At 38.8% G+C, this 25,267-nt stretch overlaps 1 protein-coding gene across 4 annotated transcripts in view; it reads right to left on the bottom strand.

Annotated features, from left to right (window-relative positions):
- Window positions 1-827: 827 nt before the first annotated feature.
- The window catches only part of SHQ1 (SHQ1, H/ACA ribonucleoprotein assembly factor), a 55,561-nt gene continuing 31,121 nt past the window's right edge, over window positions 828-25,267 (bottom strand). For 3 of the 4 annotated variants that reach the window (XM_087744050.1, XM_087744051.1, XM_087744052.1), the window contains 2 exons: window positions 24,008-24,128; window positions 828-2,416 (listed from right to left, as the gene is read on the bottom strand). In XM_087744050.1, coding sequence (XP_087600176.1) covers window positions 1,768-2,416; window positions 24,008-24,128 — 770 coding nt within the window. In that variant the 3' untranslated portion in view covers window positions 828-1,767. The remainder of the gene's footprint in view (window positions 2,417-24,007; window positions 24,129-25,267) is intronic. The other variant, XM_087744053.1, reaches the window with a different exon arrangement.

Here is a 25,267-nt window from a genome sequence, read left to right on the forward strand (position 1 = left end):
GAAAGAACAAAAAGATTAACCAAAGATGTTGTCCTCACTCCAGAAGAGGCAGCCAGCCCCTGAACGTAAGCAGGTCTGCTGGAAAAAGAGGAACGTTCTCCTCAGCCTGCCACAACATGGGAGAACGGAGCAGGGAGAGCTGAAGCCATGGGATATTACAAATACCTATCAATTTTCACAACATATATTTCCTAACTTGTAGTAATATAGCCTTCTCCAGGCAATGTTCAGTTGAAGGAAGTTTCAGAGTTCCTACCTGTAAGGGAGGAGGGTTACTTTTTTTTTTTTTCTTAAATGCATTTTTCCCCCTCTCTCAGATATATGCTGCATAATTGCAGCTACAGCGTAGATTTTATTGCTAGCATTTAGAAGAGTAAGTGCTCACTGACATGCAAGATGGGAAAGGTTCCTCCTCTGGGGAGCAGAACACAGAGGCTGATTAAGCGACCGGCAGGTATTTAAGAACATAAAAAATATTAGCAGATCAGGGTTGCAGTTCTTACTGAACGAGAGTCAGCACAGGAACAGAGCTAGCCTGCTGATTTCCAGCAGGGTGTAGTATTGGTGAAGTGTAAGTCTTTAAGCTTAGGATTTTTATATACTTTTTAATAGTAAAAAGGCTGAAAATTAATCACGGCTTGCTCCTCCAGAGGTATGAATCAGGTGCTCCTGTTCCATCAGACTGCAGAACCAAACCTGGTGGTCCATGTCCCATCCCGCCTCCCTCCCAAATCCTTTTCTAGAGATTGAATAGCAGCATGTCATTTGCAGTAGCCACCTGATTTCAAGAACCTATCTACAGTTAACAGAAATTAGCACAAAATATATTGACCGATTGGATTATTTTAATGTCATAAAGACAAAAAGGAGCAAATGAGTTGGCCAAAGCTACACGACTGACTAATAACAAAGCGAGCTCTAGACAGCACAGGTTTGCTTTCAGTCCTATATTCAAGACTGGTGTACCATGTTGTTTGTTTATTTTGGTTAACGTTACTGTGGTGACATTAAGAGCATATGCAGAAAGAAATAGGAAATAATTAGGATTTCTGTTCTTTAAAGAGCAACAGCAGTGTCCACAAGTGGAAACACTTCAAAAACAGCACAAAAGAATAAATACATGACTAAACTGTTGAAATAACTTACATAAGAACTGTACAAATATAAGCTACAACCCCTCTATCTTGCACTGATGATAAAGCAATTTTCTTTATTTTGTATAAAAAATAGGAAATATTTATATAGGTTTAAGATCATTTGTCAGCACTATTTAGACTTTTAAAGTTATAACCATTATTTTTGAAGTGATTAGCTATAGAGCATTTTAAAATTAAAAAAATGCAGCAAAATGTCATAAGTTTATACAAACATAATGAGGATATTTTTCAAGTAAATCCCAACAGCTAAAGATAACTAAAATGATGCTACAACTCGTTTCAGTTGTATTTGATTAGGACATCATTGTACTACCGAATACGCTTAACAAAAACTGTTTCTAATTTATTGAGATTACACATTCCCACATGTAGAGATCAAATCTGGGACTCTGTTGAATCAGAGAAAAAAAATAAAACTCTAATAACTATGAGGATATCTATCATACAGTCATATAAATTCTTTTCAAAGCAGTCTTGTCCTCCAAACTGTCAACACAACAAAGAAGAAAAATATCAACTTCTTTCTGCAGCTCAGGATAGCCTTGGGAACACCTCATTATAGCAATGAGCTGTGTTGCTAGTGGGTCACACCGTGTTCTAACATGGTCCTTTAGTATTCATCTTCATTTGTGCTGCAAAGAAAAAGCAATGGGTTTGTCTTTGAAGACACCTCCAAGAAATTTCCCTTCCCAGTAGTATCTTTTGAAAATCTGTCAGGTTCAGATAGACAGTTTTCTTCTTGTTCCTGTAAAATGCAGCTTGCAGTAGCCAATCCTTCAGGCTGTTCTGAAAGTCTAATTGCAGTGTGCATTTGCTTTTCTAATTCTTCTACCAATTTTCCAGGAACAGATGTAGATTGCAAAGAAACCTTTGATTTTTCATCACTAACCTCAAACGTCGAAGTGTTTGTGCCCTGCCTTAATCCATTACAGTCAATAAGTGGAGCTGTCCTCTCCTCTTGAAGCGTGCCTTGTAAAGAATTTATTTTCCCATCTTCACTGGTTGAGGACTCTCGCTCATCTGAATCAGAGCCTTCTGTCTCAGATGATGAAGTACTGCTTGATTCTTCAGAGTCACTTGTCTCCGACTCAGAGGAAGGCAGCTGTTGCTTGGAAACTGTGCCAGCAGCTTTTAACATGCTCTCTTCCTCTTGTACCAGCACTGCTGCTGCTTCCAGCTCTTCTAGTTCAAATCCTATGTGGGACTTAGTGAGTGTGGTTTTCTGCAAGGACTCAGAGAGTGCAGCCAACTTTTTTGACCTTTAACACAGAACAAGATATATTATTTAACTTTACAAACAGAACTTTCCCATTTGATAATGAGAACACAAATCTTAAACATTTCTACTATTCGCTTAGTTTGCAAACAACTTTCTTCTTCAATTATGATTCTAAAAGTAGATGCTATAGGGGGAAAAATAATCAAAAGTATTCATAATTACTATTATTTTGGGTAACTTTTCCCACAAGGCTAGACAATATCCCACTGAAAGTCTTCAGTGACATTTTCAGAAAAGATACTGCTTTGATTTTTCAGCAGCGCACAGTAAGGGAAAACATGGATTTCGGGACAATCCTTTTCAGGATTGCTGTCTTTAGCAGTGAACTCTGTAGTATGTGGCTTGCTGGATTAAGTTTGTATGCAGCAAAGTAATTTTGGTTTACTACCCTTCCAGATATGTCTGTTAAATGCAGATGAACCAATAGAGCATAGCTGATCAGCTCCATCTTGGTGATATATTATCCTCCTTTCACAGCTAGCTTGGTGCACCCATGATAGCAGGAAATGTTCAATACACTGTCTGCAGATGTGCTTTACCTTTCACTTGTAACTCAGCTGAAATATAATTCAACAAAAATATCAAGACCATTGAGATCAACACCTCTAATAAAGCAGGCACGCTACGTCAGCTTCAAGTCTTTGGTACAGCCATATCCACATCCATTTCCTCACGTGTTTTGAAGTCAGCACATGCTTTACCGGAAAAGCGCATCGTGGATTTATAAACAGAGAGAACAAAAAGTAAGAGAGTGCCTTGAAATGGAGGGGAGGGGGGCAGAGGAGAAAACAGGTATAAAATAACAAACATACATCCTGTTTCTTGTTGTAGAGTTTTGCCTCAGACTATCAATCAGCTTTTCACCACTTCCTGCAACAGCAGGTCTACTATAAATCCTGCAGTAACTGACTGGCTTTCATTTCCTCTGCCAAACCTGCTAACCTGCAAGGCATGACACACTGACACTGGAGCAAGTAGCTGATAATGTAATACATGACTCCTGCAAGGCAAAAGTTAAAGTGCTTGTTCTCTCAGTTGAATGATTTTAAAGATCTTTATATTCTATTTCCCAGGGGGCATAATTACTCAGTATAACATAGACGCTTCAATTTTTTTTGCTCCTAAAGGAATTGTATTTAAAAGTGGGGGAAGGGAAATTCAATGCAGCTTCTTACACGTTTTACAGAGACAGCGCAACATTTAAAAGCTGAACTTGGAATAAAAGATATTAAACTTCCTTAGTCCAACCCATAGACTAGGAAACTAAGAAGTGTTTCCCAGACTGAAGCAACTGAGAACAATTTCTATTTCTAGCATTTTTAAATCTAAAGCTAAGAATTAAATCACAACATTATCCTAGCAGCCTCCAATATTAACATGAGCACCAAATTTTAAAAAGCTGCTTACTTAATGCTCTTCTAATTTGTTCTTTTGGGTGATATATTTCCATTTTATTTTTGTCAAGAACTTGAATTTTGCTTGAAAAGTTATGGAGGATTTGAGAAATTGCCAACCTAATTGGGAACAAAGAAAGCTCTCTCCCTGCTCCATAGGTAAAAAGAAAGAAAAAGAAGCCAAGTGATACATCGAAAGGTTCATGAAGCCTTGCAGGTAGGTGGTAACAGAATAACTGGCTTGCAGGGAAATCCGTTTCCTGAACACATTGGTGAGAAGCTGGTTTATACCCCGAGTCACAAGAGTTTATATTCCTTTCAGAAAGCATTTTGCTTTGCTTTTGAACATCTCTTTCCTTCCAACTATACACATGTATGTGTGTGCATGTGCCCCCTTCCCCTGTAAAAGTTGTTAATAATAGGAAGGTACAATCCTTTTTCCTGTCCTTTTGCCTGACTGTCCACAAGAATACAACAAGCTCCAAAAGCTAAATGTGCATTGTGACAGAGAACACTGTTTTGTACCCATTTTATATGTAGTTTCTTTTAATTTCATCGACAGCCATGAGCAACTAACTGTAGGCCCAACAATTTCCTCTGGTGATACATCTTCAGCTCCAGCTACCTCAGTCTCACCTACCTGTTTTACTATTGCCATTACAGATAGAAAATCAATTTTGAAAGTCCTGTTTGTCCTCACATCTCTTCTATCACGTCTGTCACTTTTTTCCCCGAATCCTATGTTTTTTTGCCTTTTCCCTATTTCTACTGTTCTAATTTTTCATGCATATTTTTCTTCTGCTAGATACTCTCAGTGCTTGAAACCACTCCCTCAAAATCCTCTCCTCCTCTCTTCTCTTATAATGCAGTTAACACCTTAGATACAGAAACACGTCACATAACTGAATCAAGTATTAAGGAGATGTATGACACCGTGTACTTTGTGGCATTAATAAATACTTCACTGTGCTCCAGATTACTTAATGCCAAGTGTTAAGGAAGGAAATACACAGTGATATATTAATTTGACTGAACACACATTATGTTACTAAATTAGATGTGGTGCTACTGACAGATAAAAGAATGGCCTCTCTAAAGAAGCAAGTGTTTGATCACTCTATACACAAATGCATTTTTATCAATGAGTTCAAAAAGAATGAATGAAAAGGCTGGTGCCTGACAGATACAGAGAAACACCTGTCCTACCGGGCAGCTGTAAAACTGCAGAAGGCATTCTCAGTCTGAAAACGTCGGGTTAATTCCTTCTGAGTGATGAAAACACACTACAAAATAACGATAACTGATTTCACAAAACAACTGTGGCTTCAGGTTTCACGTTTAGTCCTTTTTTCCCCAAAAGTTTTAACAGAACTACTGAGAGAGGACATGCTTTTTATCTTTACAAAGGATTACAGAAAAAAAGCCATTGATTAAACAGCCTGCTCTTCCCTTCTAACAGTAACAAGCACAAATGGATACTCTGCTTGGATGAGTAAATGCCTGCAAAAGGCCAACAGTTCCATCTATCCTCTTAACCTTCCTTCCTCACTGCCTTCTTTCAGCTCTCTCACGCAGTGGTCCCATGGAGCAGCGCGACTGCCAACAGCACGCACAAGGACACAGTCCACGCGCTACCAACCAGCGCGTTTCGGGAACGGGGAAGGGGTGCAGACGGCATGCAGACCCGTGCAACCTTCTTTCTCTCTGCACCATCCATGCTGCAAAGATCCCGTTAGGCCAACCACAATAGGAATCTTCTAGCAAAATCATTAAAAAACCTTGGAGATTATTTTACTACTTTTTTAGCTCCTAGCCACATTAGGTATTTGATTTAAACTGGATTTAAACAGCATGAAAAAGTCTCTTTTCAGTTACTCAGATTTCTTAGTAGTCTAAATGTTTCCTCCCAACTTTCACTCTGGTCATCAAGTCTCTTCCAGAAAAAAAAAATGGACCGTCTACAGAGCTCAACATTTCAATATGAGAAACAAACTCAAACTGTCACGCTCTTGACAAATTTACACATAAAAGCAGACAACTCCACTCCCCCTTTCCGAACTGCTATTAAGAGAAAAAACCCACCACCTGAAGAATAGCTTTTTTTTTTTCTCCCCCTGTGCAAGGGAGTAACAGAATTACAATTAGCTATCAGTCCATCTTGTTTAAGGCAATTATCTAATTTCAAGGAGAACTGAGTTTCAGGAGTGCATTTCATATCAGCCTTAAGAAAAGGTGGCAGCACTCCCTAGGCAAAAAACAAGGCAAACAGCATAAAAATCAGAGCATGGAAATGCTTTCAACAGGAGACTGTGGGTCTCTGAGCTAACGATTTCCCTAGCTGAAACACAAGCAACAATTCAGGAAACAAAAATGAGACACCAGAAATGAGATACCATGTATTAGAGACTTGTAGTAAACAGGTCCTGCTGTTTCCAAAATCTTTTGAGTAGTATTTTAGAGATTAGACAGCAAATACTTTAATTTTTCAAGTATGATTAATGGAATTGCATGATTACTTTAAGACATGCTCATTCAGTATGCACATTTGCGGTAATGATACCTTATTATTATGGTAATAGTGTTCTTACATAAACATGCATAATAGGCTTTAAAGGTGCTACACATGATAATTATTAGTTATCAAGATGTCAGTTGCTTAAGGCAAATGTTTAATTACAGGTTAAACTGATCAGATGCATGTATTGTTTAATGTATAGCTTTGAGGAACAGATAACAACAGAGGCATCTCAGGTCTTGTCCATGTAGTCTGGAATTAAAATTTCAAGACAGAACTACTGGAATCCTTGTCTAGGCAGCAGGATAGTTTCTCCATGTGCTAGAAGAAGAAAAAAATCTTGTTCCACAGGTCTCGGATTACAAAAGAGTAAAACTGGGGTGAAAAGAACAGAGAATCAAAGGAGATTTAGCAAATAAAGGGAGATGGATGAAACAAGGAAAAAAAAAAAAAGAGGATTATGGCAACAGGAAAGGGAAATCATTACAGGTTTAGAGCAAAGCCCACCTGTGGCAGCATGAAGAGAAGTGGTGGTGATAGGGACTGACTGCAGTGCTGAGACACAAGCAGCGGCCAGGATGGGAGGGAAGCAGGACAACTTCTCCAGCTAAAGACTAATGCTCCTACAAGCGCCGTTGCTACCTTCTGTTCCGAGGAGTAAAGAGGGCACTAGGATCGGATGAATCAAGATAGCTGTTATCTCCCGAACACAGAGCTACTAGAAAAAGGTCTCATAGAAGACATACATTAGGGACTTGATTGTTTCCAAGGAAGATTTAACATATGGTGAAAGGAAAGACAAAAGTCAATCTAGCCACAGAAAGTAAAAAATAAATGCAGGACTTGGGGGATACATCCAGCCACAAAATCCTCTAATTCTTCCCAAATGTTAAAATAAAAATAAGTAATTATGCTTTTGTATACTATGTCCATCAATCAGAAATGGAACTACAAAAGGAAAAGGTTTAAAGAAAAAGTGTTTATGGGCCAGGCCTCTCCATCTGCCTGATACCTGCCTTACATCCAATTCTCTCTCTTTAGCAGTTCGGTTATGTTAAAAAAAAAAACAACAACAAAATAAAACAAAACAAACAAACAACTCAAAGAGAACTTGAAATAATGCAAATCAACATTCTGCTCCTCATTCTGTATGATGGGTTGCATTGCATACTCTACCATGGCATGGGAGTTACAGATCTAAAACGCTGTGCAGAGTATTTGCAAACATGGGAGTAAAGAGTCAAATTGGTAGCACAGCCTTTCAAAGCAGGAGTCAGTAACATTTCACTATGGAATGAAAAGGAACTTTTCTTGTACAGGCACAAGCTCTAGCTTGCTTTTGTTTTTGTAAACAATAGAAGGATTATTTCTACTGCCTCATAAGTTTGGCTTTGCATTTGTATACAAGCACCCACTTTTCTGAAGTACACAGTGTCAACTAGGTGTAAGACATGGCAAAACACAACTATAAGGCAACAGAATTTTCTTATCATCTACCCATGCTCCATTACAGGCAAGTCAGTGTACAGTGCACAAGTGCCGTCATGGCAGATCGAGTTATTCTTGCCGAAGCACAACACAAAAGCAACAAAGCATGAGAACCTGTATAGCAAAAACATTGACAACAGGTTTGGTTACCAGCCTGGTGTTTCAATGTGACCTAGCTGGTCTTGGAACCAAGCTGGAACCTAACTAATCTTGGAACCAACTAAAGTCTTGTTACATTATGTTGTTCAAATGTGGTTAGGGCCTATTCACTGTGTTACAATGGCAATCAGTCCTCCGTGCTAGCAATGCTCTAACTTGGCTCTACAGGGCTGACAAGCCCTGTTTTAAATGTAAAACACTTTACATTAATTATCTTTAAGCCTTACAGGCAAGATAAGCAAGTCTCAAAGAAACAGTAGGTACTTCAAGTGCAGACGTGCCTTTGCAGTGTCGTAGGTTGCACCAAATATGAAAATGGGCCTGTCTCACTGCCAAGCTGCCGTACCCTGGTAGGCCTACAATTCCTTCAGATGCATTCAAATACAAACTAGCAGCATGCTGTGGCAGTTAGCAGGCCTGACAAATACAAAAAGGGCAGTTATTTAACTTATCTCCACTCAACAGGAGCTCTGGACACATCGGATCCATCTAATAGTAAAGCTGTTGCATTAAGCAAAAGGCTTTGTCTGCTGGATCACAAAGTATCCCCAACTGCCTTAACTTTATACATTTACTGTATGAGAAGCTACCGCGTTTAAGGAGAAAGTGTCAGTCTATATTTAAACTACCTTTCTCAACAAGGCCTGGCAAAAGTCAGACTTGTGAGAGGAAGTTTCTTAGACACCCTCTTTCTTAGATGAAACGGATAAGATAACAAGCAATATAACCAGCCAAGAATATCACCCCTTTCAATGTGTTCCAAATTACATACCTGGCAGCATTGCTTACAATTTCCCACAATTATTCTTTTAGCCAGAGGCAGCATAAGTATTAAGACAATTCTAGAGTTAGTATTACCTCAGACATCACCAGATATTACCCCAAAGTAGATCCTCAGCAGTTCAGATAGAGATGATGTGTAAATTTAGTATCTGCAAGACACTGAAATGTCAGTTAAAACTATAAGGGATAATGAAATGTTCTGCCTTGCCACAAGACTGGTTGAGGGCAGGCTGCAATAGGACGTAACTGGCGTTTCTGCATGGACTCTCACTGGTTAACAAAAGGGCACCTGCAAAAGGGCCAGACTCTCCAGACCCTTCAGACCATCTTATTTTTCCCCTGCCCAGAGTGATTCTTGCCGGATTCCATCCATCACTGTCTTCCAGACCAAGCCTTATCTGTCCAGACACAAGGGGTATGAAGAGATGTTGTTCAACGTTCAGTCCCTTGATAATGGCAACATTAACTTTCCATAGGAACTCTGTCATGATCTTGATGAAAATTAATATCCCTATGGCAGTAAGTCTACTGCTTAAGCTCCCTTGAAGCAGAAGGCTCAACAGGTTACAGCCAAACATGATATCAAAAGATAAAAAAGTAAGCTCATACAAGAATGACACAGTTGACAAAGCATCCAACTGTTCTTATATATACTTGAGAAGAAAACAAATTGTTCTTCAATCTAAAATTCAGATGTCAGCTTCTATCTAGTCCTGCACAGCTGCTTGAGCAACCAAACTGGCGATCTTTGGGGAAAGTCTCTTGAAGCTGATAATTGACCTCAGCTTGTTAGGCAACACTCTAAGTCACTGGAACAGCATATTCTGACACCCAGGGATGGAGGACAAAGTGGGAGACGGACATATACTCTTGAATAACCCTAACATAACTTAAACTTCAAGGCTTTAGACCAACAGTAGTATGCTTCCTTCAGAAAGGCAACTAACAAAGTCAAACATCCCTCCACACTTGACATAAAATTCCAAACAGCTAGAAAGAAAAAAAAAAAAATTTTAGTTCTTATGATACAGAATTGAAAGACAGTTTGATTTTAATAAAATATTCAAGACATAAAAGAGCCTAGGTTTGATCAACCCTGACTGGTAAAACATAAAAGTGGTAACGATGATGGCGTTGAATGCAAAAGCAGACTTCATTAATGTAGACACATCTAAAGTCAACACGCACAAAAAAGCATAAGTGGTCGAACAGTGAGATTAGATAACAAAAAAAAATCCTCCAGTACGGGAAAAGAATCCTTACAAATAGATATTTAGCTGCAATAATAAGAAACTCATCGCACTAAACACGCCACCTATTTGCCAAAACTGCTCTTTAAAAAGTCACGGGTTACAAAAGAACATGAGACTCAAAATCTGCCTGGAGATAAGAGACTAAGACTCAATTACACCTTTTAGCATGTGTTTTATATGAGATGCCATTTTTCACCATTTTTTATTTCACTTTCAGGGGAATGCTAATGAGTGCTTCAAGTTATACACTAGTCAATGACCTCCAACCATATGAAATAGTTTTGAAAAAGCAGACTCAGAATCAGTGAACAAAAACACTCCAAGTTCTGAAAGAAATTCGTAGCACAAAGCCCATAGTCTGGTAACTTTTAACAGACAGCGACAACCACTTTGCCTATCTGCACACACACTGCTGTATTACAGACTGTAACAATGAACGTAACTTTACACTGTTTTTATTGCAAAGTACCTTATAAACCCCTTTACCCCAATTCCCCACAAGCTTGGGGAAACTATGCACAGATTTTATTTCATCCAGCTCTGGGAACACAACCATTCTCTACAGTGAAACACGGCTAAAAGTTAAAGCGTAACAATACTGCCCTGAAGTGTGAAGCATGAAGTTGAAAAGAAAATACACACGGCGCTTGAACCAAAGGGCGACCCTTCCATGGAAACAAAAGGCACTCATTCAGAAGAGCACAGATAATGTTCTTTTATTCTTGCCCTATTCACAGAAAATACCACAGATTCCTAATGAAAAGTCTAAAACCTATTTTACAACCCTTCTTCAAAAATGGAACCTCTATCCACAAAATTCCTTATTGCATCAGTTAAACAGAAAGATGAATACGCAACATTTACTAAATCACGCTTTCCAGCCTTTATTAGCTGGTTAGCTCATCATAACCCAACCTGGCCTGTGAGATCTGAAAGAATCACAGAATAGGTAGTACAATTAACAGCCAGCGAGATAAACGTAAACAGCACCATTCAACAGTTTCATGTGCTTAGTTTACTATACATTTTTATACTAAGAGGTAGAACCAATAAATAACTCCTTTAAAATCTCATTAGCTCTGATCAATGAGTATGGAAGATAATACAAGAACAAAGCTGAATTTAACATGTTAGTGAAGGAGAAACAGGACCATTTTCTTCAGGACTCAGGTAAAAACTGACCTAAACTTTAACTAATCTTCTACATTATCTGCAGCAAAAGACAGACAGATGAGTGTAAACACAACAGAAATAACGCAACATTTGTTCACGTGATTTAGTACTAGATTAACCTCTGTCTCCATAGGAAAGAAAGAAACCATCTCCACAACACAGCACTGAAGACTGCTTAATTTCTACACTGCCTTACGAAAAGCCAGCTGCTAAAATAAAACATGCTCAGTCTATTCAAGATATTTTATGCAAATGCAGGTAAGAATTCATACGTTCCATTTCTTAAGAGGACGAATTCTGATTTTTAGCCTAAATAACTTCAGTTTACACAGTTACACTGTCCCTGTCTATACTTACTGTTAATTATTTCCTTTCTAACAACTCTTGGAAGTATCAGGCAACTTCAATCAAATTTAAGAGCAACTAGAGGTTAAAAAGGATCTTTAAATTCCTACATATTTCATGAAAATAAGCAGAAGTAGATCCACAATAATGACCCTCACGAGAAAAGGCCGGCAAAACATAGCTATCGTGTATTGGCTTGGTAGGAGACCACAGCCCGCACATACCAACCAGCTGATCAGTGCTAAGACCAGCTACCGCACATGCTGCCTCTTCTCTTGCCTGGCGGAGGTGTCAAAGGATGTGGTGAAGACATTAGGGCACAAGGCTTGGGTTTGTAGGAAGTTTATACAATCTTTTTTTTCCTCCCTCCCTTTGTAGACGTCAGACAAAGCAGAGACTGGAAAAGCGTTCACTGCACATCAAATCTTTATCTTAAATATAGGAAAACCACAGCATAAAAAAGGGAGCACAGGGTTAAAAAAGTCTGGAAAATACATCTCCCTGTAAAGCAAGATGCCACCATTTTAAACTGACAGGATTAGAAGAGCAGAAATCCAGCACAGAGAGAGACTACTTTTGACAAGAGAAACTCACCACTTATCTTCAGGTGACAGAAAGCAGTCCTGAACCACAAAACAATGATGATGTGGAAGACTCCAATGGGTTTATGGGGAACATAAAATGCTTTCGTCTTGAAATTCTGGCTTTCAGAGGGCGCTACGTGAATTCTGAAGCTAAGAGTGATATACTTACACTGCAATCCAACTTGCAGTCTTGTAAACATGAACTGCTATCTATATAGCTTAAAGTATTACAGTTTGTTAACCATAAATCAAATATAAAACACAGCACCATCGTTTCAATTTAAGTGACTTCTTTTACGTTAATAAGTCTGAATATTTTGAGTGACTTTCCCTCCATATTTATTCTGAAATTCTACAGTGCTTCTTTCACAATGAATCTAAATATTGCATGAGCCAAACTTCACATTTACAAATATTTAAAAAAAAGACGAAGCTTTCCAATATAACGTCTTACTTTCATTACTTGGTCTTTTTGATAAGCTGAAACCAAACATATCATGGATTATAAAAGAAATCAAGTACAGCTTACTTATGTAGATGATACTATGAAAATATTCAGAGGAGAAAGCAGAATTAATATTGGACTATAAAAAGAAACTGAACAGTATGTATATGTTTTAAGAATACTTTAACTCAGCTTAGGAGCAGCTCAGTGTTGCCAAAATAGCTTCAGTAAATTGCAGCCAGTCCAAACATCTAACAATGGCACAGCTTCCAAAGTTATATATGATAAATACAAATAATGAAAGATGAATAGATAACTCACCACAAAACAGATGCAGAGAAAGGAACAGATTTTATAACGTGATAGTAAGTATTGGCTGCATTACAGAAATGGAACACTGACAATTGTTCTACATTAGCTTTGTCTCCTCAAATTTCTTAACTGCCATTACCTAGAACTTGGTCTTTACCATCACCGTTGGTGATGTAGGAGATAGCGCTCGTAACACTGTAAATTATACAATTTGTATTACAATATGGGAATGAAAGGTGCTCACACAAAGCAGTGTGGAAGATGTGAATTTTAGTGTCAGGATAATGCTAGTAAAGTCATGTATTATGAAAATAACAATGACAACAGACAGGCTTAAAGGCACAATTACAAACACATTACTCCAACATGATCCTACCCCTTTACAACAATGGAATTTATCCACCAAACAACAAAAGTCCTAGTGAGGTCGATCAGAGTTTTAACTCCAACACTGCTCCATTGCTTCTGACTGACACCCATAACACTTCAAGGGAAAATACCACCTGCAGCCTTCCCACTCACAGTCCATTCTCAACTCACACAATCTAAACGTAGAGACACACCAAATCTGAGCATCTTGCAAATTCCTTGCAGGAAAGCAGGTTTTTGCAAAGGCCTAAACTGAACAGCCTGCTCCCATCTTCTCCCCAACGCACCCTGTTGTGTTTGTGGGGCACCTAGCATCAGATGCTCTAGAGCAAAATCATGCCTCTTATGAAAAATAATAATTAATAATAATAATACCACCACACCCCAATGAATTGGCTGCAAATCTGGCTTCCTGACCATGACAAGGAAACTTGCAGGCCATGCATGCAGCATCACGTAGCTCGCCCACACTGCCCAGTGCTTGCAGGGAGAAGTCCCCAGGGAATAGTGGGGAGTGGGCGTTAGGCCACAGACTAAATTATCATCTCACTCAACATTTTTTTTCTCTCTCATTCTACCTCTGTTCTGTCTTCAGATTTATGGGGCAATCACTGCAACGGATGGGGGCAGGTGGAAGAGACCAAGCTCGCTACTGACAAGGTTGGAAACAAAACAGTAAGACTGTCAGCCTGCAGACTGGCTTCCCACTTTGATCACAGCTACACACTCCACCTGCTTCGAAAGGCAACAACTACACAAGCTCATCCTTCCTCTAGTCAAAACAGAAGAAGAGTCAGCTGAGATGTGCTGACTGAAAAGACACGACACAGATCACTGACCCTTCTGTAGGCAGATAGGAACTGCCACCCAGCAACTTTGGAAAATCAAAGCAGTAGCCCGAGGGGGGAAAAAAAATGGCTTTCTTCTTTGCCTTCTCTACCCACAGCAAGGTGCATTCAGACACAGCCTGAAGGAATATGAGCTATAGAAAAGCGATGGAATAAACAGAAAAAAAAAAAAAAAAAAACAACAGAGGAAAAGGAGAGGAAAAACATCAAAGGAAACTGCAGCTAGCAGCTGGGAGGAGAGATTAAATCCCTTGTTAAAAATCCATGTTTTACAGGGCTTGCTAAAACATATATAAAGGGGAATTTCTGGTATTATATCCACCTGTCTGTCACATTTTTCAGCCTTCAGGGCAAACAGTGTTTTGCTTTAAGCCTCTTAAGTCAGTATATTACATTACTTGGGTATTGTTATTTACAAAGTGCTCTATGTGCACCTACTGCTTTACAGACAATTGAAGTGACAGCTCAGGCCTTAAATAAGATGCAACATTTAATGAGAGGCATGGCAGCTCAAGATGACAGTAAACAAAAAGAACCTGTATGAAAAACATGCATCAAAACAGTGGAAGAGGAGACATATATTATGTGCTTGCAAATTATTAGTTACTATTTTTAAATCAAAGAACTGTGATCTAAGGATTAAGAGCAGATGACTTGGGATAAAAATAAATAAATCTGGGTTCTCTACCATATTTGGGCACCAACAGTCAACGTTCCCTTTGATAAATGGGTAAACCTTATCTAAGTTCTCAGGAAAATGATAGCATTTCCTCTTGTAATACTAGAAAAGGCTGTTTTAGTAGCATAATAAATTGCACAGAATCTCAAATACTTTCTGCACCAGACCCATAGCTAGTGTTTGAACCACAAGGTATTTCTTTGAGCTATGCTATCTTGATGGAAACAAATAAGACAGTACAGAATTACCCAACAACCTAGGCAGAATAAGCCAACTTATATTACTCTTCACTAGTAAAATGTGAAAACTTATTGCCGTCCGAATTTTTCCTGTTTTGTGTTCAACTCGATGGATTTTATTTGTAATTCTTTTTTGTTAGACTACACAATGGCTAAAACCCATAATCTCTGTCCCATCACACTTGCAGACAAGTCCAAATCCATCTTTAACTTTCTTACCAATGAACTACTGAGTTTATTCGGTCTCTCGCCATAACATAGGTCATTCAGACATGTACATTCATGGAACCTTTTTTCCCCCCTAACTCTCTCCATTTTTCAACATCTTTTTGAATAGACACTAGAACTAGTCTGTGTTTTAGCACGGTCTCACAAATGATGCATTCTAAGGTCATGCCGCTTCCTTGTCCTGAATGATACTACTCTGCTTCTTCAGCTGAACATTGTAGTTACCCTCTTACCTCCTCAGAGAGAAATAGGTGCTCAGGTTCAAACTGTTCTCAAGCATGACCCAACTTATTTTTCTGGAGCTGCTGCCCTCAACTGTCTTACATTCTCCAATCCATAAATATGATCTACAATCTTTTATTGTGCATGTGCCCTCTTATACTTGATTGTATTAAAATGCACGTTGTTCAAATAAGCACATGTTGCCAATCTGGGTCAGCCTGTGCAATTTGTTTTCTACCTTTAAATAAATAACATTTAATGTCACCAGAAATTTTTATCTAAAAAGACACACCCTGTATTTTCTTAGAGATTGTTAAAGATACTGGACAGTAGTCTGACAAAAACTCTGAAAACAATGGATGATCTTAACTTTATAAAGCAACAAAACTGTCTTTTCCCAGTTGTGGTTTTTTTTTTTTTCCCATTTTCCAGTATTTCCTAGAACACTGATATATAAGTAACTCCTAAGGTTGGTGGTATGTAAACTGAAATATACATAAAATGAACCTCAAAGAGCCTGCAAAGAGATCATCTGAAGCAGCCGCTCCCATTATTGGTAAAAGCTTGAAAACCAGCTGGGACATCTGAAAGTTAATACACCACTACAGGCCACCAAAGAAGTGAATGAAAAGCAAACCTAATGCAGCGTGATTACTGAAGGCAGTAAGCAAATGTAGTGCTGTATCCTGAAGGAGCTGCCAGCAGTAGTAATGTCAGCTTGTCAAGCCTGCTAAGAAGGAATTACAATAATTGGGGACTGTAGTCATGAGCTACTACAGCAAGTCATCACAGGACAATAAGGGTGAAGCCTATGTAACCAGATAAAGCACGGCTTTCTTACTGTGTTCATGGAAAAGGTGTAATCACAAACAGCACCAAGATTTTTTTGGTTTACAGCTTGTTACCTGTATGGCTCTTAAGCCAAAACAGCAAAGGAAAGAATAGCCTTCAAATTAAAAATCTCCAAAATCCAACAAGTTGCTTTGTTTTGCAGGGGGGTAGCGGGCAGGGAATTAAGTGGCTTCAGTGTATCCACAATGACCATAACATTAAAGAAGGACAGTGGAAAATATAATCCTCTCACTGAAAAACAGATCAAAAGAAGGGATTTTGCAACGGTGGCAATGAGGCTGTTGCACTACCTGATAAATAACAGAACCGGCTACACCAGGACACACGCTAAAAGCATATGCTAATGGCAAGGCTGCTTTCAAAGCAGCAACGTGAAAGCAATTTGGCTTTTCTCTGCACCACCTACTTCGAATACTGGAGTTTTTATCAAACCTGAAACTACCACAGCCTTCACTAAGTTAAGGTTAACGTGGGCACCAATTAAGGTAAAGTAAAGCCTAAACTACAGCCAAAGCAGAATACAGTTGACCATGAAACTGTAATGAACATAAAATACAATACTATGAGGTGTATTCTTCCTAACGTCTTAACTGTATGAAGTGCTTTAAATATGCTGTACAAATCAGTTTAATCCCACAGAGCCAAGAAGCAGGATTTTCATCCAGATTATTGCTTATGCCTTTGTTCTTCTGAATCACGGCTGCTGAATCCAAGAGGTTAACAGCTGAAAATGAGCACGTGCCTCTAACATCTGAGAACGCTTTAAAGCGCTGATTAATTTTTCTTATCTGTTAATATATTCTCTCCTCCCCCATTACAGATCGAAAATTTAATAAACTAACATGTTAGTAGTGCACCATGTGAAAACCTTTTAGGATAGTTTTGTTCCTGAATCGTCCTGTCTGAACTTAGTATTTTCATAGTAGAGGTCACAGTCGACAAGAGTTACTCTATTCACCCCCCATTTAGCAGTAAAGTCCTGAGTTTCAGATGTTACAGTTGAGTCATTCCCAGGAACACGGCAATGCCAAAGAGTGAACAGGACTTCATGAATATCAACCCTACAAGCAGCAAAAAAGCAAAGACCAAAAGATTTTTAAAAGTCTGTTTTTTCTCTATTCAAGTATGTTGAGTTTTACAAAACCGTAAACCACTAAAGAAAACAAAAGTGCCAAGAAGAAACAGCTGCAAAAATGGCACAATCAAAATAGTTTCTACATACTTTGAAACACTTCTCAGTTTTCCAGATCTTAGCAAATAATAACCGGGTCAAATTCCCTAAGTTTGCAGATAGAAGATCAGTTTCACAAATAGTTTTAACATACAATTGGAATATATGTTAAAATTCTATTTACTTTCATCTAAAGATCACAATATTTGACTACACAAGCTTAAAGATGCTTTATGTTACAAAATATTTTCCAAAATCTAGCAAAAGCTTAAGGTAGTTCTTTCAGGAAGGCTGTCATACATGATCTGTACTCAAACGCTTTTTGCCCTACAAGCAAGCACAGCGTAGGATATGGGGAGCTGGTATGTGTAACAAGATACAAGGGAAACAAATAAGATGCTCTATAGAGGAGAGAACTTAATGGAAATTAATAACAGACCTATACAGCTATGCAAATACTTATATGAACTGAAGAGAGGCCGTTGAAGATTCAGTGTTGCTAGTAGGCTCTCTTATACATTCAAACTTGCTCTTTTTTGCAAATATAAAGAGATGCTCACTTGTAAAGCAAGTATTTAAAGTCAGTTAAAGCCAAGAAAGAGGTCAGAATGAACATAAAGAAATCTTTCCTCTACCAAACTTTAACCAATGCAATCGGCTGAAACTATGATGCTGAAGGTTGATTTCCTTACGTTCTTGTGCACTTTAAGATCTGATGTGACACAGGCAGTAAAAATCCTAAATCTCATGGATCTTTTTTTGTTTTTCCTGAAAGACTCGGGCTCCTTAATGCCTTTGCAACATCAGGCCCACATTACACTATATTGATTAAAACAGTAATTCAAAAAACCCAGGGAAAAGAAAAGGGGGGCTGAACAATCACAGTCAATCTCATCACCTCAATGACATGCTGTGAATGTAATTAATCCTACATTTATTTAGAGAACTTCACACCCTACACATAAAGCAGCAACTCCCTGCTGGCTTCAGACTTGGTAATTATGTTGTAACAAGGACTAGGTCTCCGTAATAACAAAGAGATGGAAAGGAAAACAGACCTGTGAAGCTAGCCTATCTTTTAGGGTATGTCTCACCTGCAAATCAAGAGAAGCAATTTAACATGCTGGGAACCTCTGAGTTAGCTTTAATTGAGTTAGTTTCAATAAAGATAGCAGCTTCTACAGAGACTGCACAAATGCCACCAGGAATCCTGTTTTTTTACTTTAAAGCAAATAGTCCATGCTTGAACTGGCATGTTACACCTACGGTCACCAAAATTAGCAAGATGATTACATTTGTCTTAGGTTGCGGAGCACATCTACATGAAGGTGTGACTACAGAGCATGCATACATTAAAGCAGCCTAAATACTGGTATAAGAAATCAAGTTGCAGATACAGTTCCACAGGACACACAGCTCGTCTCTCTTAGCATCTCCTGTACTGCGCAAGTTGAAGCTACTACAGTACACAACACAAATAATGATTTTATAACTTTTTGCAATAGAACAGATAATGAATAAAATGTGAGATGGTAGTTAAAAAGTAGAAAAATAGTGATAATGAAAAATATAATACAAATTACATGGGATCAAACACCTTATTCTCCTGCATTCCTCATACCCATAAAACTTTGAGAAGTATACAACTGTGCATAAGTAAGTGTACTAACCCCTGGAAAACCGCCAGGAACACTAAAAGCTTCACCTCCAATTCAGAAACACAGAAAATACGCATTTACTGATGCTAAAGTGGTATATGTTCAAAACTAAACATATATTTAAAAGTTGGGTAAAAATACTTTAAATCAGCATGGGCTCAATTGTTCTCTCACGTAGGGATGCCGAACAGTACGCGCTTAACGGCCTGCCTGGACGAGGACCAAGTCGCTCAGCCTTCCACCCGGCCACTCGCGTTATGGCCCGCCGGCATCACGCGGCCAAGCCACCAGAAGGCACGTACGTACAACAGCGGACAACAAAAAGCAACGTGAATAGAGACTGGCACAAAGGGGAATACAAAGCACTGGAGAAAGACATCAGGGTACACAAAGGAACCAAGGCACAGCAAGAGTCAGTGGGTAACCTCCTCTGACTTCTATAAAGGGGACAACTCCCATGGGGTCACAGACACATAACTCCTCTCCGGCAGAGGGAAAAAGTTCTCTTGCAACAAGCCCACACCTAGATCCCCCTGGTCTTAGCAGTCCGTATTGCAGCTATCAGACAACCAGTGGTTTCCCCAAAGCTCTTTCTCCTCTCCCTCATCTCCTTCTGCTCAGAGTAAGGCATGAAAGATGGAGAAAAGCTCAGACTTATAATACAAATTCAGTTATAAGTTCACCTTGGAGAGGCTGCCATATGTATCATAGTGTTTTGTAAAAGCTCTGACCTAAAGAAAAAAAGCATGCAAACCAGACAAATTAAATTTAATTTTATTATGGAAATGAAAGTAATAACAGAAGTGACAGCAGGGTGGATGATAAGCTCACTTAGCAGGGGAATCAAATGAAGTGATGACATGTCATTATGACCTCAGGGGTTAAAGATGCAATTTTCCATCTGGCTGCATCTGGCTTTTCAACATAAATGTTGACACCACCTGCCGAGATTTACTAGAAGCTGCCTCCATAGGCCTTTGTCTAGCTTTTGTTACCCAGGTTAACATTTACTTTTCCCTCTTTTTCGATCAGTTCTGCTGAGCAACATGCTCCCTTTCTTCAAAACCCAATGAACAGTTTAAAGGATTTTACATGCCACTTTATAGAACAGATCACATTATTAATAGTAACTTCACAAGCAGCTCAAAGAGAGATACGAGAAACCTACAACGCAGGTAAAACTAGCCTTAAGATGGCAAACAGGAAGATGAAACTTTAGCTACACTTGCTAACTTCTTGCATTGTCTAAGACTTCTAGGAATCTATTTTTCTCTTAATAACAGGTACCCGAATGAAATCTTTTATCTGAAAAAAATCCTTCGAATTAAAGAACTAGATTGTACTCACCTTATCCAATTGACTATTAGCCACCTGCATGTGTTTTATTCAGCAGTTTAATAGTTTCCAATTCCAGATACATTGTGCTTAAAATAAATCATCTTTTGCCAGCCTAGTGACACATTCATTTATTCATCTAATTTAGCCACAGCCAAACTATGATCTCAAACCAAATTTGTAATCAGCTATTGATACACTGGTGGCTATAAAGTTTTTGTTTCCATATTGAGTATTTAAAAGCTACTACCAGTGGTGTTCCTCTCCTAGAGGCTTAATCTGGAATAGGACTATATGCTTACTACCACTTGATACATTTTTGCCTGTGCCAAACTTTTTTTCTAAACCTACAGCTCCCAGACTTTCTCTGCCAGTACAGGTGAGCTAAAAAGCTTGCTTCCAGCTGTTCCTAAAGCGCTCAGATTCTTCACTAAAAAGAACTTACAGTCTGTTTTAACTGTTTAAACAAAGAGGCCCCAGCCGCCGCTAGGACTTGGTTACACACCAGGGAAAGAGGGGAAGAAAAGAAAAACCCTCCACAGATTTTGAGAGCGCCCTGGGACTACAGCTATGAAAAGACGGGAGAAAAATGGAGACAAAGAAAGTTAATGAAGCTTGCATGGAGCGAAGAATAGCTGAGAAACAAAACAGAGAAAGTATCCAGACTGATCAGACACGCAAATGACTTCACTGAAAGACCACCAGAAAAATACCTATAAATACCTTCTCCTCCCAAAACTCTTTCACCACAAAGGCAATTACCAGAGGGATGTCATAACCTTCTTCCCCTCGCATGGAAGAGGTGGCACCCCCTCTCCAGATGCCTTACTCACCTTGGGGAGCTGGGAACCCTTGTTCTCAACAGACAAGTCGCCACCCATTTCTATATCTGTTAAGGTATTTTCTGGAAGACAAGTGAACTTTGTCGTTCCCTTCAACATAAGGAAAAATCCAAAGTGGTCCTGTTTACTTTGCACATGCTTCACTGCTAAACTGAACAGGAATGTCTTAAGTATATGCTTAAATGCTTTCCTGATTCAGACCTTAAAAATAGGAATGGTTTCTGCAGTTCCTCCTTCTCTTGTTCTCCTAATGACAGACAACTATTGTGCCATGTCATTATGACAATAAGATAGCTTAATTGCCCTCTTTCCAGAAGCTGTCAGTTCTGCTTAACTGGTACATAATGTATGCGTCTGGGAGTAAATGTGTTAATATATCAGTCACTTATATCTACCATACATTTTCCCCTGCTGTATTTAAAGAAAGCCTTGGTTTTTATGACTGACTTGCTAGAGATTATATTCATTAATATGGGCAGCAGTGATATTACTGTCTTATGACTAATTTCTTCGTGGAAGATGCATGGAATAACTTTCTCCTTCTTCATTTACTGCACTTTTTCAACTCAACTTCAACCAGAATATGAATTTCCCCATACTTGTATTTAAGATGTGGCCAGAAAAGGCCTCCTTAAAAATGACAATGTAAAATGAACTGGCTGTTCCTGTAAGTAATCCAGATTGATGAATCAAAATGTTTGGAAACACCTGTAGTTGCTTTAGAATATTTTGTGCGTTGTTCTCCTGTAGTAACATAGTCATTGAAAGCATATAGAGAAGAATAAGAATCCACAATATCTACCACATGTGATCAGCAGCTATAAACTGAAGGCCTTTAATTCTCCTAAGAAGTACCGGTAAGGTTACACCTAAATACACAGCCTGTGCAAGCTGGCTCAATTATCTTTCATATTCTCCTTTCTGATCGTGAGTATTACTGAGTTCCCTCTATATCCCCTCACTGCTTCTTGTGTCTTGTGCACTTAAGTTATTTTTTCTCCCACTGTCTCGCATTAAATTGTGAACTGGAATGCAAAGACTATTTTTAACCATTGTTTTATGAGTCTATATGTTGCTATATTAACAAATATGGCAATGGCATTTTTTGTGTTTGTATTAGTAAGGCCTTCCTCTTCAGAGAAATACTACTTGCAACTCATACAAGTACTTTTGTACTTTCAGAGAAGGCTGTGAAGAAATAAAAGTGAGGGAGAAAAAATAAAAGCTGTATGAGAAATAAAATAAATCTGACAAAACAATATAAAGCTTAGTAAGATTTGAGCACACAGCTTGCTTTGTTCATTTAATCTATTTCTCACTGTTTTCCTACCAATACTTTTGTTTTTAAACCATTAAAGCACGCTGATACTTCTAACCAGTCTGGTTGCAAAGTTCCCAAGACTCTGGAAGTAAGTAAAGCCATGCTGACTCCATTGAAAGAACACAGGTGACACACAGAAGTGGTGAAGTGTATGGACTTTGCCTGCAAGTGGCAGTCACTGTTTCCTCTCAAGTGAAGTGGGAGCCAAAGCATATTGCCAGGGAGAGCGAGCTGGCAAGCAACCACAGGGGCAAGAGTACACAGAGCACAGAGATTTGTGACACCTATTCTGGTGTTAGTAATCAACTGATACAACTGGTAGAGTCCATAAATCAACTGTTTCATACAGACGTAAATGGTTTGCATGCGCGTCTGTCATGGTTTAACCCCAGTCAGCAACTAAGCACCACACAGCTGCTTGCTCACACCCTGGTGGGATGGGGGAGAGAATTGGGAAAAAAAAAAAAAAAAAAAAAAAAGGTAAAACCCATGGGTTGAGACAAAGACAGTTTAATAGGACAGCAGAGGAAGAGATAATAAAAGAATATACAAAGCAAGTGATGCACAATGCAATTGCTTACCACCCGCTGACCAATGCCCAGCCCGTCCCCGAGCAGCAATCGCTGCCCCCGGCCAACTCCCCCAGTTTCTATACTGAGCATGATGCCATACGGCATGGACTAGCCCTTGGGCCAGTCTGGGTCAGCCCCCCTGGCTGTGCCCCCTCCAGCCTCTTGTGCACCTGGCAGAGCATGGGAAGCTGAGAAGTCCTTCACTTAGGGTAAGCACTACTTAGCAACAACTAAAACATCAGTCTGTTATCAGCATTATTCTCATACTAAATCCAAAACACAGCATTATACCAGCTACCAGGAAGAAAATTAACTCCATCCCAGCCAAAACCAGGACAGTGTCTGACCAGAACTGGAAGTTGTCAGTTCTGTTGGAAGCTGTAAATTCAATCCTGAAATAGAAATTGTTTACAACCTTTTTCTTAATGTTACATAAGTGCTATATAAGCATTTTTGTTCCTAAGAAAGATCGCAATAGAATGAAAATTCCCCAAAAGCTGTTTTTTCCCCCTAAACCATTAATATATTAATGAAAATTCACATTTTTATTTAAGATGCAATTCCTCCCTCCCTTCTCCAATGATGTCACTACATTAAAAAATAAAGCACTGAATGTCTTCGCTTATGTAGTAAGAATAGCTGGATAGTCAAGGTTACTAAACGAAAAAGACTGATCACACTTCCATTTACAGGAGATAGCATTTCTTTTGATTTTACTGACATTTGTTCATAGATGAAGAACACTAAAAACATTTCCCACATCAATAATTACTTAAGAACTTACTTGGTTTTCTGAATCCAGATGCAATAGTCCGTAATGAAGAGATCATTAAGGATGTAGGCAGGGTCATTCTCCCTAAAAGTCTTGTGAACATCCAGCAGACACTTCAAAACTGCAGCTTTTCCTGGAAATAGATTTTTGTTTTTGTAATTCACTAGAAATCATAATAGATAACCTTTACCATCTTCTCGCCTTTGAGGCTTTAATAACCGTGCTATCTGCAACCATCTTGTAACTTTACGTTGATTCACAGTCTCAGAACGGCAGTAAGATGACTATGCCCCTCAGTACCCACACCTATGTGGATGTGGAGCCTCTGAATTCAGTAGGAATTCTCTGCAAGACTAAAGCCTCAGGGCATAGTCATGCCTGTAATTCTCTACAGCTGAAGAAGCCCCCTCCCCCAGCTCTTCCACTTCTCTCTCAGCTGTGCTGGCCCAAACTTTAGCACAGTCATAAAGTGAACCTTATTTAAAAAAAAAAAGAAAAAAAAAGAAAAAAAACAAGCTGAAAAGTAACTTGCAAATAACAAAAAGTTATGCCCCATCATTTATATGAAGAAAGAGAAAACTTACTTCCCTGTAGGCCTACACAGATACCTGTTCTGGAAAATGATAAGGATGGAAACACACAGCCCACAGCAGGGCAAGCGTGCCAGAGCCACAGCAGTCGTATAAGCCAGCGTAAGTGATACCGTCGCCTAACATCTAACCATTGCCTTAAACTAAGCAGAACTTGTCGTACTTCTGTTAGTTACAGAATAATTTGGCAAACTGAGCCCCCAGAAAGAAAAACTCACTTCAGGCTCAAGAAGGTACCATTTGACATACAGTTGATAAATGCAGTAAAAGATTAAAAACTTGAATGTTTTCTCATTCCACAACCAGAAATCTTTCTGTAGTCAGTTTAATCTTCTTCATATGCAACCACTGTTTATGAAGAAGAGGACTGATTAATGTAACCTCCAATTAGCTGTAATCTCCTCCTTTAGTTTTCTGATGAAAGTTGCAAAGGGTTAAGTGCTGGAACACAAAAAAAAAAATAAAAAATTTGCTCTTTAATTGGGGGGGGGGAACATTCAAATGAAAACAGCCACTACTGCAAATGGAATCTAATAACCCTCTCCCAAGAGGCTGGCTCCTCCTAGGCTATGAAACCTGAACATGGATGAAATTACATTTTACGGATTTAAAAAAAAAAAAAAAAAAAAAAAAAAAAAAAGATCAGAACTCCCCCTGCTGTTCAAGCACGAAATTTGTTTGT

Source organism: Nipponia nippon, unplaced genomic scaffold, assembly GCF_047370975.1.
Source record: "Nipponia nippon isolate SJK-2023a ecotype South Korea unplaced genomic scaffold, ASM4737097v1 scaffold_9, whole genome shotgun sequence".
Classification (NCBI taxonomy): Eukaryota; Metazoa; Chordata; class Aves; order Pelecaniformes; family Threskiornithidae; genus Nipponia; species Nipponia nippon.